A 14,824-nucleotide genomic window follows, 5' to 3' on the forward strand; every position below is an offset into this window, starting at 1 on the left:
CAAATGAAGCAGGACCTGTGTCAAACAACTGTTTCTCTGTTGTTTCCTAAGAATGAGAGATCTAGCAAATACAGCATTATAATGTGCAATCATAAAACTCTGGAAATAATTATGATAATAGTTTATTGTTAATTTGTATTTCTATTTGCACTTATATCATAGAATCACAGACTGGTTTGGGTTGGAAAGGACCATAAGATTATCTAGTTCCAACCCTGCTGCAATGGGCAGGAACACCTCATACTAGACCGTGTTGCCCACAGCTCTATCCAGCCTGGCCTTGAACACTGCCAGGGATGGAGCATTCACCACTTCTTTGGGCAAAAACCATTCCAGTGCCTCGACACCCTCTCAGTAAATAATTTCTTCCTTATATCTAACTTGAACTTCCCCTGTTTAACTTTAAACCCCTTGTCTTATCACTACAGCCCCTGATGAAGAGTCCCTCTCCAGCATCTTTGTAGGCCCTTTCAGATATTGGAAGGCTGCTATTAGGTCACCACGCAGGCTACTCTTCTTCTGTCTGAACAGCCCCAATTTTCTTAGCCTGTCTTCGTAGGGGAGGTGCTCCAGTCCCCTTATCATCCTCAAGACAAAATTTCTTCCTCAATCTTAGACTTGGCATCTTTTATCTCTTACCTCTTATGCTTGACCAGTTTCCTGCCTGTTCTTTCTGCCACGTGTGTGAGGTATTTCAAATGACAGCTAAAACTTTCAGTGTCCTGTGCATGCCCCTCACATTACAATGGTTTTGAAACTAAAGCTTACTCAACAATCACTCACCAAGACAGTAAAATCCTCCTTGTAAGAGGGGAGAAAAGGGAAAATAAGCTTGCATTGCCCTCATGCCTGACTTGGAATCCTACTAGAAGTTCAATCCCCTATTTTTAATTTTTTTTTTTTTTTTTTTTCAGTATTTGCCTGGAAAAATGTGTGTTTGCCATGCTCTTAAGAAAAGGTTGTGCCTCCTAGTTTAGAATAATGCATGTTCTCATTTTTTTACAAATTTCATTGGTCCTTTCAGTGTCAGTCTTGGAGAAGAGCATACTAAGGATTTCGGAGACCTTTTGTTTTAATTTAATGGTTCAGTTTAGAATTGTAGTGTGGCATTTTTGTAGAGCATTCATTAAGACCCTACATAAATATAGGTTTAAGTGATTCATTCACCTTTCAGGTTTGAATCTGAATTCTAAAAAGAATTTGATTTTCCATTTCTTTGATACTTTTATTAATAAATGTGAGGATTCTCTATCTGTTCAGACAGTATGCTAAACTGAGCTTTTACTATGAGTAGTAATGTGTCACAAGTCCTTTCTGGAGTTTATGCTGGTTAATTTGAGTATCTGTACTTTTTTCCAACAAACATCAGTGTTTATACTTTTTTTTTGTAGGGTAGATTGTATGTTTGGCTTCAGAAATGTTTTATTAAATGTCCCAGGATCAGAGGGGACTGATGGAAGGATGTGTGTGGCCTCTTATAGGCAAATCAACCAAGTTAACAAAGACTTTCTGAAATTACTTTAAGTCCAGGCTAAAAGCACAGGATAAAACCAGTATTAGAATCTCTGCTGTGATTTTGTATGTATGTATGTAACCTCTACCATTTTATGATTCTCTCCGTCTTTTTCTCCTTCTTCCTTGAATTTCAGCTGGTCTTCAATTATAGGTCCTCTGATATTAATACTTTGGGTTTCTTCCCCACTTCCTGTGGAATGTTTTTCAATTCCCAACACATTCTTCTGCACCCCACCTTAGTTAAATTCCTTTAATGTATCTCATCCAAAAACAGTAGTCCTGCAAAAAGACTAGGGTAGTTGCTGTACTCAAATCGCAAGAGAGCAGGGGTGTATTTTCTGCAGTATATTTCCAACAGTGTGCACAGTGTTAAAGTCAGCAACTGGAGCCACCCTGAACTGAACCATGGAGGACATTCTGGTTCAAAACCTTGAACAATCTAGCTGTATTCTCAGGCCTCCAATCACTCTTAATTAACTACACAATTCTTCTAGACCTCCTATTCATGTAGCTGTCTGTACTGTCTCATGCCCATGAGAAAAGTGTAGTAAGTGATGTGTGAAAGTGTCAGTCTACAAACTTAGGAGAGCAGGAGGAGAGAGGGGCTAGAGGAATGAAATTTCATAGTTTTAGACTAAAGATGTATGCTTTAATAAATACATATGCACATGTATGTATGTGTTGCTTAATTGTGACTGTTTTCTGAAGTGTCCTCAGCATTGGAAAGACAGTGAAAAGAGCAACTGTAAAAGTAGTATTAATGTTTCAATTTTTTAAAAGCAATAGGGGAAGCAAATAATGTTCTTGATGGTTCTCTTTTCTACTCAAGTCAGTTCACTTTTCCTGGCTGCCTCTATTTTCTCTGAGTGGAACACTTAGCAATTATTTCTCCTATGGGAGATGTTAATGATGATTGCGCCAGGATAGCTTACCATGTTACATGATTCCTTACTATGATATGTCCTGTAAAAGCTGTGGTTCACCAAATGCTTTCCTACTACCAAAAAGATTTTTGCAGGCTGTGTAAGAAACCAAGTTAAGCTACAGGCCAGAAACTTCTTGTCACAAAAACATAGGAAATAAACCTTTACCTAAACTTACACTTTATATAGAAACTTACGTTGAGAAAATAGAGACTTGAAGTTGAGAAACAGATACAATGGAAGCAGTAGGGTAGAAAAATCCCACTTAAGATGGAGAATGGTAAATTTCTGGGGAGCACTGTATATTATGGTGTCTTCAAAAGCTGGAGACTGGATGTGGTGTCCTGTACAGCCATGTAGTCCTGTATTTCTGAAATCCAAGGAGTCAGTCATCCTAGACCAGAGATTCTTTACATCCTACTTAAAAAGCAAGCATATAAGAAGATTATATTTTTCTTCTAGAATTCCTTCTCTTTGGCTGCTTTTTATTTTAATTCTACTAAAAACAGCTTTATGACACAGATCACCTCATTATTTCCTAAAATATTTTTACAGTGTCAGTGGTGCACCTAGTAAAGATTGTGTTGGTAATTTTGAGTCCTGTTAATTTTGCATATGATTACTTTTCATTTAAATTGAGAAAAGAATGCAGATGCCTACCATCTGTCAAAATTAATATAAAGATAATTAAGTATCCTTTTTTTGTCCAAGATCACTTTGAAGTGTCTACTAAGATATTAATGTGTTTTCATATAGTTACTGCATTTCAGTATTTTGACTAAAAAAGTAACTTTTTTTTTCCTTCAAAATTGATTTGTCCCTTTATTTGCTTAACTGTAAGGAGAGAGGCATTTTTTGCAAGCAGCAGGAAATTGGAGAAGCTGGTATTTCCAAATTTCTCTAAAGCAGTTTCTTTCTGTCTAGATTCACAAGTAATGCTGTTCATTTCAGCAGTTATTTTTGAGTATTGGTTTTACCAAAGGAAAATTCTGGTGATCTCAGCATCTATAATATAAGCACAAAAATAAAAAAGAGTTGTTATTCTAAAGAGTGACAGATACTGAAGTTGCTTATCTGGCTGAAGGCAACATATGCCTAAATGTCCAGAAGAGAAGCTTGCTAAGAAGTCATGTCTGTCTACGTTTGTTCATTGCTCCTCCCTGTCCCTCAATTGTGCTGTGTAACTGCTGAGAGGAGCTGGACTGTTCTCTGAAGTGATCACTGAAAGAATTTAAAAATTACTGTCTCTGATCCGCCCTTTTTATTGGGGTATTTTAAATTTGGGTCGGTTCCAGGTTGCTGTGTTTGGGGGATATGTCCCACTCCTTACTTGTTGTTTGCTAAATAATGCTTTCTGCTTCCCTTGCAAAGTACTTTGACAGGTGTTGCAGAAAAGATCTGTACTTGGTACAGTTCTGTTGGAAAGAGGGCCTGAATTAGAGCAGCTCTGGTATTAAGGTGAAATTTGGTGTATTATAGTAATACTCTGGAAAATTGTATTAAAGAAAAACATACCAGCTATAGCAGACAATAGAAGTGTATTTTTATATATATTTTTTAAAATTAAGCTGAATCACATTAATGGTGAATACTTGTAAAGGCTTACTGAAAATTATAAGGGCTGTCCATTTTTTCAGTGTGATCAAAACACATACTCATTTAAATGTTTCAAATGCTGCTTAGTTCTAGTAAGTAATAAATATGCCTGATAAATAGATGTTAATTGATCAGTAGCTTTAGTGGGATAAATTCGCATGGAAATAGTTTATTTACTAATGCGTTTCAGTGATGTCTTTTACAAGAAACATTTGTTTTAGTTTGAGCAACACCCTTCTCTATGCTGTCAGGCTTGGTAGAATACAAAATAAACCAAGTGATAGGGGGCAACTGGAAAAGGTCAGAAATTGTCAACACAATATTGTGATAAAGATTCTGACTGCAAATTGCATTTACTTAAGTTGATTCAGACAGGGCACACACTGATCAGGTACTTAACTTCGAGAATATGCATAAAGTTTTCAGGAACTGGGTTTAGATCACTGTTTTTCATGAAAAGGAAATATTAAACAAGGGCATCAAAGTTTTTGAGTTAAAAATCAGCAGCAAAATGTATTGATAGCTCTTAATACACAGCCTAAGGTATAGATACTACTACATGCAGTGACTGTAGTGTATGTAGTCTGGAGGTAATGACAGTGGTAATATCCCAGTTGAAGTCATTCATTCAACTGTATAAATATCCCTCTTGAACTTTAGTTTTAACAAAACATTTCCTACGGAGGTAAATTTCGGGTATTTTCATTTTTTGACAGGTGTATGAAATGAACTTCCCTATTCATATTCCTTAGGCAGGAAGAATTATACAAGTATGAAGCACTACCAGTGCTGCATACTGGTACTTTTTTTCTCAGAGCAGTTTTAAAACTTTTTTTCTTTAGAATAGTCTTAAAAATACCATCTCATAAAATAACTGTCTGGAATTCCTTGAAGCTCATGGTTTGGCTTCTGAAGTTCTTAAACAAATAGACTGTCAGAAATCAATGCGGATTCATTTCCAGGATTAATGCTTCATTCACAATAGATTCTTTGCAAGACCAATACCCTGAAATATCAGAAGATTAAAGATGTATCAGATACCAAAAACACCAAACATTGTTTTAATTACTCAAATAGAAGAAAGCTGGATAATTTTTACTTGCCTACGAAGAATGTTCTGCTAAAGCCAAAACAAATTCTTTACCAGTTCTTTTAGAAAGTCTGGAAGTATTTAAGTTTCTCTCCTCTGCTTATGAGACAATGCCTGTTAGTCAACCAGTGCTTCATGGAATAATAGTCTTAATTTGTAACAACCTGTAATTCAGCTGGTCAATAAGCTAATTAAGTATGTTTGTTAATTGTTTCAGTAATACGATTTATTAAGTTTGAGGTTTCTTACTCTGTTTGTCGCGCCTATAGGAAAAAAAGAAAAAGCAACAATCCAAGGTCTGTGCCTGTTGAATAGTTTACAGAAAGTTAAACAGTGTATCCATTCACTTCTGCTGTTGTGGTATGTGAAATGCAGTCTTTTGAGCTGAATCCCAGAGTCATTAGCTATTAACTCAGGCAAAGCACCTATCAATTTCAATCATAGTTAATCATGTGACACTCCTTTATTTATGCCTGTATTGTGGTTTTAACTAACAGCTCATGACAGGGATTTGTAGACGGGTCACACAGGAGTGGGGGTCCCAGGAAATGTTGTGGTCCTTTGGCCAGAATCCTTTGCAGTTGCCCTGAGACTAATTGCCAGACTGGGCTCTCTACTGCACTTTACAGGGAGCTGAATAAATGTCTTTTGCTGCTTTAGAAGAGGGATTTTGAGGATATAATTCTTCTTTTTCCCTGGCATTGAAGAACACATGAAAGCCTGGTGGCAGTGCACAGCTCCAATACTATTAAGCCCTCTAAGACTATGGAGATACTGCAGAGGCTGTGGTCTGGAGAGAGGACCAAATACATGATGTGGCTTGGGGTGGCCTTTGTGCACCATCACAGGGCCAGCTAGAACTTTAGTCTATCAGTGGGAATATTCAGTATTTCCTTCAGTTATATAAAATATTGGCATAGAAGCCCAGGCACGCATGGGGAAAAATATGTGGATTCGAAACAATACTTTCAGTGTCTGTGAGTGCTTTACCCAGGAAGAACTTTGTTTTATAGCAGTACCATGTGTGCCTCATACTGCTGCTACTGCTGAGCCTCTTTCAGCACAGTTGAGCTCTTTTATACCAATCCTTCATGACTTTTTTTGCCTTCTGAACTAGTAAGAGTTATCTCTAAATCATTAGCTTCTGACAGAGGTATCATTCATGAAAATCTCTTCTCTATTCCAGAAGCCCTCAGGAATACAGGCTAGATTAGTTTAAAATGTGTGTGGATGATGGATAGAAAAGTATAAACGTATGCTTAGGGAATGTCATCATCTTCATGCATAGCATGACCTGTATGCTTTTCTTTAGCTTCCCTGCTTATTTTAGGTTTATATTTATGTGTTGGAGTTGTGTTGAATGGTGAGACAAACTAAAAATAGTTATGGATTCCCCCAAGGACTTTTCCAGTCACTTGTGACTCAGAGACTGGAAAAGACTGTCTGAAGAACTGATGCCTTGTTCTCAGTAGTAGGAAGTGTGAAAGACTCTTAAGTGGATAGGAATTACCTTAAAGGTTTTGAGATCTGTAGAAATAGCTTTGGTTCATTGATGTTTAGGGTTTGTGAAAGGGAGGAGCATCTTAAGAAACTGTAGCTGGCTGGGAAACAGTTTGTGCAGTGCCATGAGTATTGAAATATCTAAAGCACTATCAGAGGTACTTCTAATACAGGTTTAGAGAAATCGGTGTTTATTAGCTATAGACGAACTGTTTCTGCTTGGCTTAGGACTTTGCAGAGCAGTCATTTTTTCTGATGCATAGCTTCAAAATTACACAGATCTAACACCACTAGGAGTCCCATATGGCAGTTGCTTTTCCTCCCTGACCAGTTTCTACAATGATCTGCACATTAACCAAGTTATCATTGATTCTTCAAGCTTTAATTCACCATAGAGGCAGTGGGAGCAGCAGCTTTAATCATTGCCAGTTTTTACTGACAGGACTACAAACCACAGTTGCCAGATGACTCAGACTTTGGCATCCTTATTTTTGCTCATGGTTTTTATATGGAAATTTGAAAAAGTTATGACCACAGAGATCATGATTTTCAGTAGAGTGCAAATGCTGTAGCACCACACCTAAACTATAAGTGGGCTGTAATCCATTTTCCTCCTCTTTTTTTTTTTCCTTTTCTTCTTCATTGTTTTACATGCTTTTAATTTACCACTACTAAATGATACCTTTTCTGTTCTGGGGAAAAAGAAAAAAAAACAAACCTGAAAACAACCAGTTCATGATGGCTTGTTGGCTCTCATCTTAGTGGAGTCTTGCCTTGACACACACAAGCTGCTGGGATGTGTCCTTGAGGCTTGTGACCTTGCAGAGAAACACTGGGTGTTAGGTAATGTGCCTTGCTGCCCAAATGCTCCATTTCTGAGATCATAAGGGGAGGTGCAGCACCAGCCTTGATTCCTCTTACTTCTTTTCAGAGAGAGGAGAGTTGTAAAACTGAGGCACACGGTGGGGAGAAGAGTCAAGTGCAAAGTGGTTTAGCTGACTCAAATAACAGCCACAGTTATGACTTCAGTAAGTGGCTTTTCTGTCTTTGAAGCAGCAGTCCAGTGTTAGAAAAGGAATTGAGCAGCTGTAATTATAAAACTGAGTAGTTGTGATTATAAAGTAAAATGGTCCTTCCTAGAGCATGTTCACAGGAGATGCAAGCTGAGAAACCACGACTGTATAAAGATGCAACAGGAATTCTCTATGGTTTTAGAACAGCCACTTGGAAGAGAAATTATGAATACTTTTTAGTTGGGAGATTTTTGAGCTTCTGGTAATGCAGTAAAATCTGTGCATCATCTAGCCAGAGGCAGTTGAGAGAGCTAGTTCCAGTTTTGGAAACATTCAAGTTGCTGCAGCAGAGGGAATTGAGCAGAATTCCCTGTTTGTGCACCTTGATGGCCTTTGGGAAGTGTCAGGCCAAGAACTGCTGCTTCGAAACAGAACTCAACAGGCTCTGACTGATAAGAAATGGTCAATCTTGTACTAATCCAGCCAGTGCCCAAGATAGGGAAGTGCAAGACAGCCTGAAAGACACATATTCACATAGTGTAAGCCGAGACCTGCATCTGAAAAGTGGGACTTGCTTAGATTACTTTATTTAACACAGCCAAATACCATCCAGGTGATGACTGTTTATCACCTCTTGGAACATGAGAAAATGTCAGAAGACCCACTGCAGACAAGAGTGTGAAAATAGACTCCTAAAGTTCCGCAATAACTGAGCAGTCTCTATTAACCTGTTTGACCACTGTGTTCTTTACGCTGTTCATGTGTCACTCAAAGCAGAAGTGGTGCTAACCACTTCTACTGGGGTGATGTGCAGAGGTGCACCGTAACTTCACTAAGTTGCCTTGGTGCTAATAACACATTTCACAAGACAGGCTGGCTTTTACTGGAGCAGGATGCTCCCAGCTGCTCACACATCCCTTGACAGATGTCTAAGCTTCACATGCAGCAAATGCTGAGCTGCTGCAGGCTGCACTTTACATTTAGATGTTTAAACAGTGAAGTGGAACTGCTTTTAATTTGTTGCTGAGCTATTTCAGGAGGCATCTGGGAAGTATCTATGGAAAAAGAGGCAGAGAAGATGGCTGGGATGAGGCCTTGCCACCCCTCCCAGTGCAAGGAGGGGACCTTCTGATGAGTCAGAGCCCTGACGTTGTGGGGTAGCCTGCTATCCTATTAGTTGTCACACTGTGAAGCTACAGAGAGTAACTCTGTACTTCAGAAACATCACTGACTCATGGATGTCAATATGATTAAAACATTGTGGGAAGGTTGGAGGAAGCTATCAGTGCCTGTGCATTCACACCCAATGCAGAGTGACCGAATTACCAGCTGAAGTGAAACCAACCACAAGGCCGCAGCCTGTTCCATAGGATAAGCCAGCAATCTTGAGCTGAGAGCTCAGCAGCAGTGAGCATTTGGGTCAGAGGTTTATATGCTGTCAGGAAAGTTAGATTAGGGAAGATCTACTCGCTCCATATTGAGGATTCACACTTTGGCACATTTGAATTGTTTGCTGCAATTTGCATTAGCATTTGCTTTGACAGTATTAATAAGTGCAGTTGTTGTCTACTTCTCTTGCACTTTGTGCACTTCTATTTTATATTTAGCTGTACTTTTTTTTTAATGTCTGCATCTCAGAAATAGGTTCAAGCCTTCTTTACCATGCAAAATGAAAGAAAATTACAAAAGTCAATAATATAACTAGTACTGTGTAAGTTCCCAAATATTAGCATTCTTATTAATAAAAAACATAATAAGTATATTCTTGATTGGGGTGAGATCAGAGGAATACTGACCTCAGAATTTATTGCAAGATTAATATGAATATTTGCATGGGGACAGAGACACTTGTTTAGAATAACACAGACATCAGTAACTGGGTTTGGTCATCTTATTTGTGTTACCTTCTTCAGTATCTGGACATCAGAATCTGTCATTATAATCTGGCAATTTTTAGTAAGTGTTTCTAAACATTAAGCAGAAGTTGGCAGGAAGTTGAGGCTTTTTAATAGGAAATGATGTTATAGAAATCAGTCTTTTTGTCTTTGAGAGTAATCAGGTATTTGAGACAATTTATACAGCTTTTGAAAAAGTGGATGAGCATGGTTTTAGGAGGAAAAATGCAGGGAATAGGTGCCAAAGGCAAGTTATTACATTCGAAATACCCTCACTCATTCCTATATCATACTCTTCTTTTTCCTCCTTTTGAAGTTGACACAGGGAAAGATTATAATGTCACCTAATTTACTCATGCGTGTGTAAAGAGCCACTGCAATGCATGGGCTGTAATTAAGTTTAGCTGAGAGCTCCAGTGTCTCAGCAAGAGGTTGACCCAAGATGACTGAAAAAGAATATTGTACTAGAAGTGAGCACCATAGAGTATTGCTAACCAGAATGTTCTTTACCTGACTATTCCAGTGTGGCAAAGCACTTCCTGGCCTTTCCAAGCAAGAAGACTGCTGTGGAACCGTGGGTACTTCCTGGGGTTTTAACAAGTGCCAGAAATGTCCTAAGAAGCCATGTAAGTGCTATTTTGTTGTTATTCTCTGGATCAGTTTATGACTTTTTGTTCCGTGAGGAACTATTTTTCTTTTTTTTAGGGGGGGTAGGGGAAGGCAGATAGTAAAAAGAATATGCTATGGTTTGATGAGGGGCAAGCTGTAGAAACTGGAATTCTCCTGCATGCCAGCAGAGTTACAATATGCAGGCATTCAGTGCAGCCAGCAAAGTTAACGTCATTGGGATTTTTTTCCCTTCCTTCTTGTTTAAGTCAGTGATGCACTGTTGCGGTTTCTCAGTGCAGAAAGGATAATGACATTGAATCATCCTGCCTCTTCCAGCTGGATTTATTTTTTTAAAGTTTGCACAGAAATGTTAAATTATAGAGGCGCCAGTTACTGCTTGGAGAGAATGCAGTGACCTCCTGGGACTGCAGATGAACTTTCAAGTTAGGAGCCAAAGTTTTCCAGGCTCTAAATTGTCTGTTGCATTTTTTTGCTCTGTTTTTGAGATATCTTCCTCAACAGTTAGGCAATGACAAAGACTTTCTGCACAATTTTGTTATGATTTGACATTATATTATAATGAGAAAGAAATTTCAAGTTATTTGTATTATAGGTGAAGCTAGTCTCTTAAACGTGGTGAATCGCATTACTATTGCACAGGAATAGTAATACTTCTCTGTCACATTGTATTTTCATCACTAAACGAAAGATGAGAAAAGATAATGTAGTCTCAGTTTTGCAGATGTGGTGGACTTGCATTTATCGGGCAAAAACTAGTGCAGGGAGTTGCAGTCCTCTTTCCTAGGTCTTCTAGGCCCCTGTTACTCGTACAGATAGCAATGCTGGAAATCTCTTCAGTGTTTGATTTATTTATTAATTTTTTTATTACTTTTTTTAAGCATATTTTTGTCTGTAAGTCTTAATATGGATGTAAATACAACTCTAGCAGAAAATCTGCTGTAACTCCTACTTCTGACTGTTTCTTCTATGGGAGACTGATCTGAATTTATGCTGACTCAGTCTGGTCTGCTAGTTTATGAAGCATTCAAATTTTGTGTTTTGGAGTATGGTTATCTTCTGATGCGCTTCTGAAACAAAGCCTCCTTGGGGTCTTTGAGGGCTGTAGTTAATAAAAGACTTGGGTATGCAAATTTTTATTCCTGTAACATAAATGCAGTTTCTGACAGACATGCATTCTGTATTGGTATATGAATTGTGAGATGTGTACTAATTTTATAACTTTCTCCAAAGGTGTAGCAATTTTAGTACAAATGAAAGTCTTGTTCATCAGAAGCATGTGGGTATGCTGAATGGTGCTTAGTGGACGTAGGTGTGCCATGAGAAAAATGATGAGACCCTGAGATGTGCTTCAGCCAAAAACTGGTTAGAACTACTAATACAAATTTCTGGTGCCTGGTTCAAAAGGAAGTCCATTTGCTAGTTCTTCATAGCTCAGGTAAAATACTAGTTGTCTCAGCCTGGAATCCGCAATGGACATGTTAGTCAGGCAGCTGCTTAATGCCAGCATTCTTGGTATGATGTTAAGAGCAAGCAAACAGGGAAATACTGGGACAAACCATGTCTGAAATTCTGGTCCCCAGATGCTTTCTAGGTGGGTCCAGAGAAGTGCCTGAACTCACCCTAAAGCCTCTTCTGAAGGGAATTGATTCCACCATACTTTTTTCCAAGCACTGAGTAAGAATAATTTTTTTAAAAAATGCTAATGGGATGAGCACTGTCCTTTGATGATAAAAGCTTAATGACTAGCACACTTACTCAAGATGGGACAATTCAGAGTGTTCCTTTATCTGCCAGAAGAATTTCTAATCTGCATTTTATACCTATGAGGAGATGCAGAAACCTTAAAATGTAGAAACAATTCTTGGAACAGGACTGGACAGTCTCTTTCCCAGTGTCCTTAATTACTTATGGTATGAGTCATGCTTGCTTCTGCTTTCTAGCTCAATCTGGAATTGTTTTTTTGAATGTAGCTGTACAAATTCAAGAGGAGACAGAGAATTTTGCCATTTGGAATAATCCTGTCTTTGTGATTAAAAGATTCCTGGAAAGTAAGGGTTTGTTTCTCCTAGACATAATAGGATACATCTCATCTTTCTAGGTGGGAGCTCTCACTGTAGTGTTTTAAGAAGCGAGGAAGAGATGGTGCACTGTCTGTTTTCTCCAGATTAAAATATATTCTCATCTAACACTACATTATATAAAAAGTATGATTTAGTAGGTGTATGTTTCAAGAATATTCACTGAATCTGTCAGGAAGCTTTGACAGATGTATATGTATTTTCTGTCTAGATTTGATTTAGTTGAGCATGATGCTGTTCAATCATGCCAGGACTTACGGCAATTCTGCATGGATGCAAATGGTGAATTTTCAGAATTCTAAGAACTTAAGGTGGTAAATTCAGAGTCTTGCAGGAGTTCAAGTGGTCTTACAGCATCTTACAGTTTTATAGATGTTCAGTTTGAATTTAGGCACACAACTGGAACTTTCAAATCTATTTAGGATCTGGGCCTAAGTGTCCTTTGGGCATTGGTGTCAAATTTAGCCTCATGTTAGTATCAAAATGTTATGCTTCTGTAGAGCAAGCAATCTCTAGAGATAAATGTAAATTTTTTACAAGATGTAATCGAAGCGTAGAGTGGTGCTTAAGGATTTCTATTCATCAAGGTTTTGAGTTTTCTTTTTGGTTGTTGTTTTTACAGTAATAAGAATGTTTTAGTGGTAAAAAGAGTATGCATATATTTATATATAGATTTATATATATTTTATACATATATATGTATGTTATTGGATGGAAAAACTTAGGAATCAAGTAAATTGTTAGGAAGTTATCAGTTAAGTGATGTTCATGGTAGTGCATCAGCAGGCAATGTTGGTCCCACAATAGTCCCGTGTAATTTTGACCTGTTCTGATACTACACTATATTGGTATTACCATCTTTATTGTAGACTTTTTGGAAGAAAACAAGCTTCCGTTTGCTTTTATGGTTTTATGCTTCATAAACTTTGTTCAAGATTGACCTGTTTTAATAATAATATGTAATCAGGTTGCATTTAATATGACCCTCTGCAAAACCCACTTCAGCAAAATATTTACGCATATAATTCAGTCTCATTAGCCGGCACTTTTCTTCTCTCTTCAGTCAGCTACCTAACAATGTGTGTAAGTTTGTGTGTGCCATGTTCCCATGGACTTAAATAGCACTTTGTCACTTTGTAAAGATGTACTTGCATATTTTGGGTAACAGACACTGCTCAGTCAGGGCTTCTGTGTTCTTGCAAAGTCAAGTGTCTTGACCAGAGACAGCTCCCATGTTTGTAAGTTTATGGGTTATTCAGTATTACTGAAAACCAAAAAACAACATTTTGGAACAGATCTTCATTTTTGAGGACTTCTACAGAAGATGACTTTTAAGACAAAGTGCATTTCTGTGTTACACTGGGAATGTTCTGATTGTTCAGGCTTCTTGCTAAAAGTTAATAATTACAAACGGGTTGTCTATGTGAGTAAAGGGTAAGTAATGTAGGACTCTGTCCAGTTCCCACATGGATCCAGTAGCCATCACTGAACAAGCTCCTTCGTCTGCTGTGACCTGGTTATGTTGCTGCTCTTTGTAGAAGGAAGAAAACAGCTGCTAGTAAGCCGCTGTTTCCTGTTCAGTGTGGGAGTAGGAGGATGAGGAGGGAGGGAGAGGCTAAAAGAAGAGGTTAAAATCTCTGACCTCACTCCACCACTGCACTTCCTAGAGCAGCTGAGTCACCCTGGAAGGGAAAATGCATTGCAGCACTAGAAGGGGCCTGGCATAGCTTATGGGCATGCTCTCCATTTACAGCTGGAAGAGCTCTGCTCTCTCTCTCTTCCTCTGCCAGTCTGTACTTCAGGGTACCATTCCCATCCACAAAAAGTTAGAGACTCTTCTGCTTTTAGTGTGAATTAAGTCAGATCTGTAATGGCAAATACGGGTAAGTTAGGACATAAGCAGTGCAATTATGAATCTGAATCTGCCAGCATGAGCATTAGGAGTTTTGTTGACATTTTTGAGGACCAGGAGTAGGCTAATGCATTGTGCTTTTGAATATCTCAGCTTAAATTTCAACTTATTTTAATATTAACACTGTGAAAAGATTGGAGCTACCTTAAAAATAAATGTGTAGCTGCCACTAAAGTGAGAGATGAATTTTTCAAATTTTAATTTGTATTGACATGCTTGTAGTCAAAGTAAAGATGGAGAAGTGTGTGCTCAGAGCACTGTTGCTGTACTTTGACCCTTGCCTTTTTTGTGTTTAACCATTTTATCACTTTAAGGAATCTCTAAAGAGAACCTTAATGTTCTAATTAAGCAATTTTTTTAAATAATTCACATCAATATGAATTAAAACTATCTCACTCCAAAACCTGCTACTCAGGATCAGCACTTAAATTTTTCCAAAGAATAGGAAAAGCTTTATAACTGATGAGAATAATTTCTCTTTTCTTTCTACCTTTATATTCAACCAGTTACCTGTTTTAAAATAAGCTATTCAGGTATTATATGTGAAGTGGAGCCAATTGAAAACATTATCTAACTCAGTCTTCTTTGACAGTTTATATAGAGTTAAGATGGAAAGTAATGTGTTTGGGGGGTTTTGTGGGTTTTTGTGTTTTTGGGGTTTTTTTTCCTGCT

General features: G+C 37.9%; 1 protein-coding gene across 1 annotated transcript in view; it reads left to right on the forward strand.

Moving 5' to 3' along the window:
- The window catches only part of LTBP1 (latent transforming growth factor beta binding protein 1), a gene marked incomplete at its 3' end in the record, with an annotated part of 105,829 nt that overhangs the window by 25,799 nt on the left and 65,206 nt on the right, over nucleotides 1-14,824 (forward strand). Inside the window, exon 4 of the mRNA XM_010009747.1 lies at nucleotides 10,056-10,158. Coding sequence (XP_010008049.1) covers nucleotides 10,056-10,158 — 103 coding nt within the window. The remainder of the gene's footprint in view (nucleotides 1-10,055; nucleotides 10,159-14,824) is intronic.

Source organism: Nestor notabilis, unplaced genomic scaffold (assembly GCF_000696875.1).
Source record: "Nestor notabilis isolate BGI_N333 unplaced genomic scaffold, ASM69687v1 scaffold762, whole genome shotgun sequence".
Classification (NCBI taxonomy): Eukaryota; Metazoa; Chordata; class Aves; order Psittaciformes; family Psittacidae; genus Nestor; species Nestor notabilis.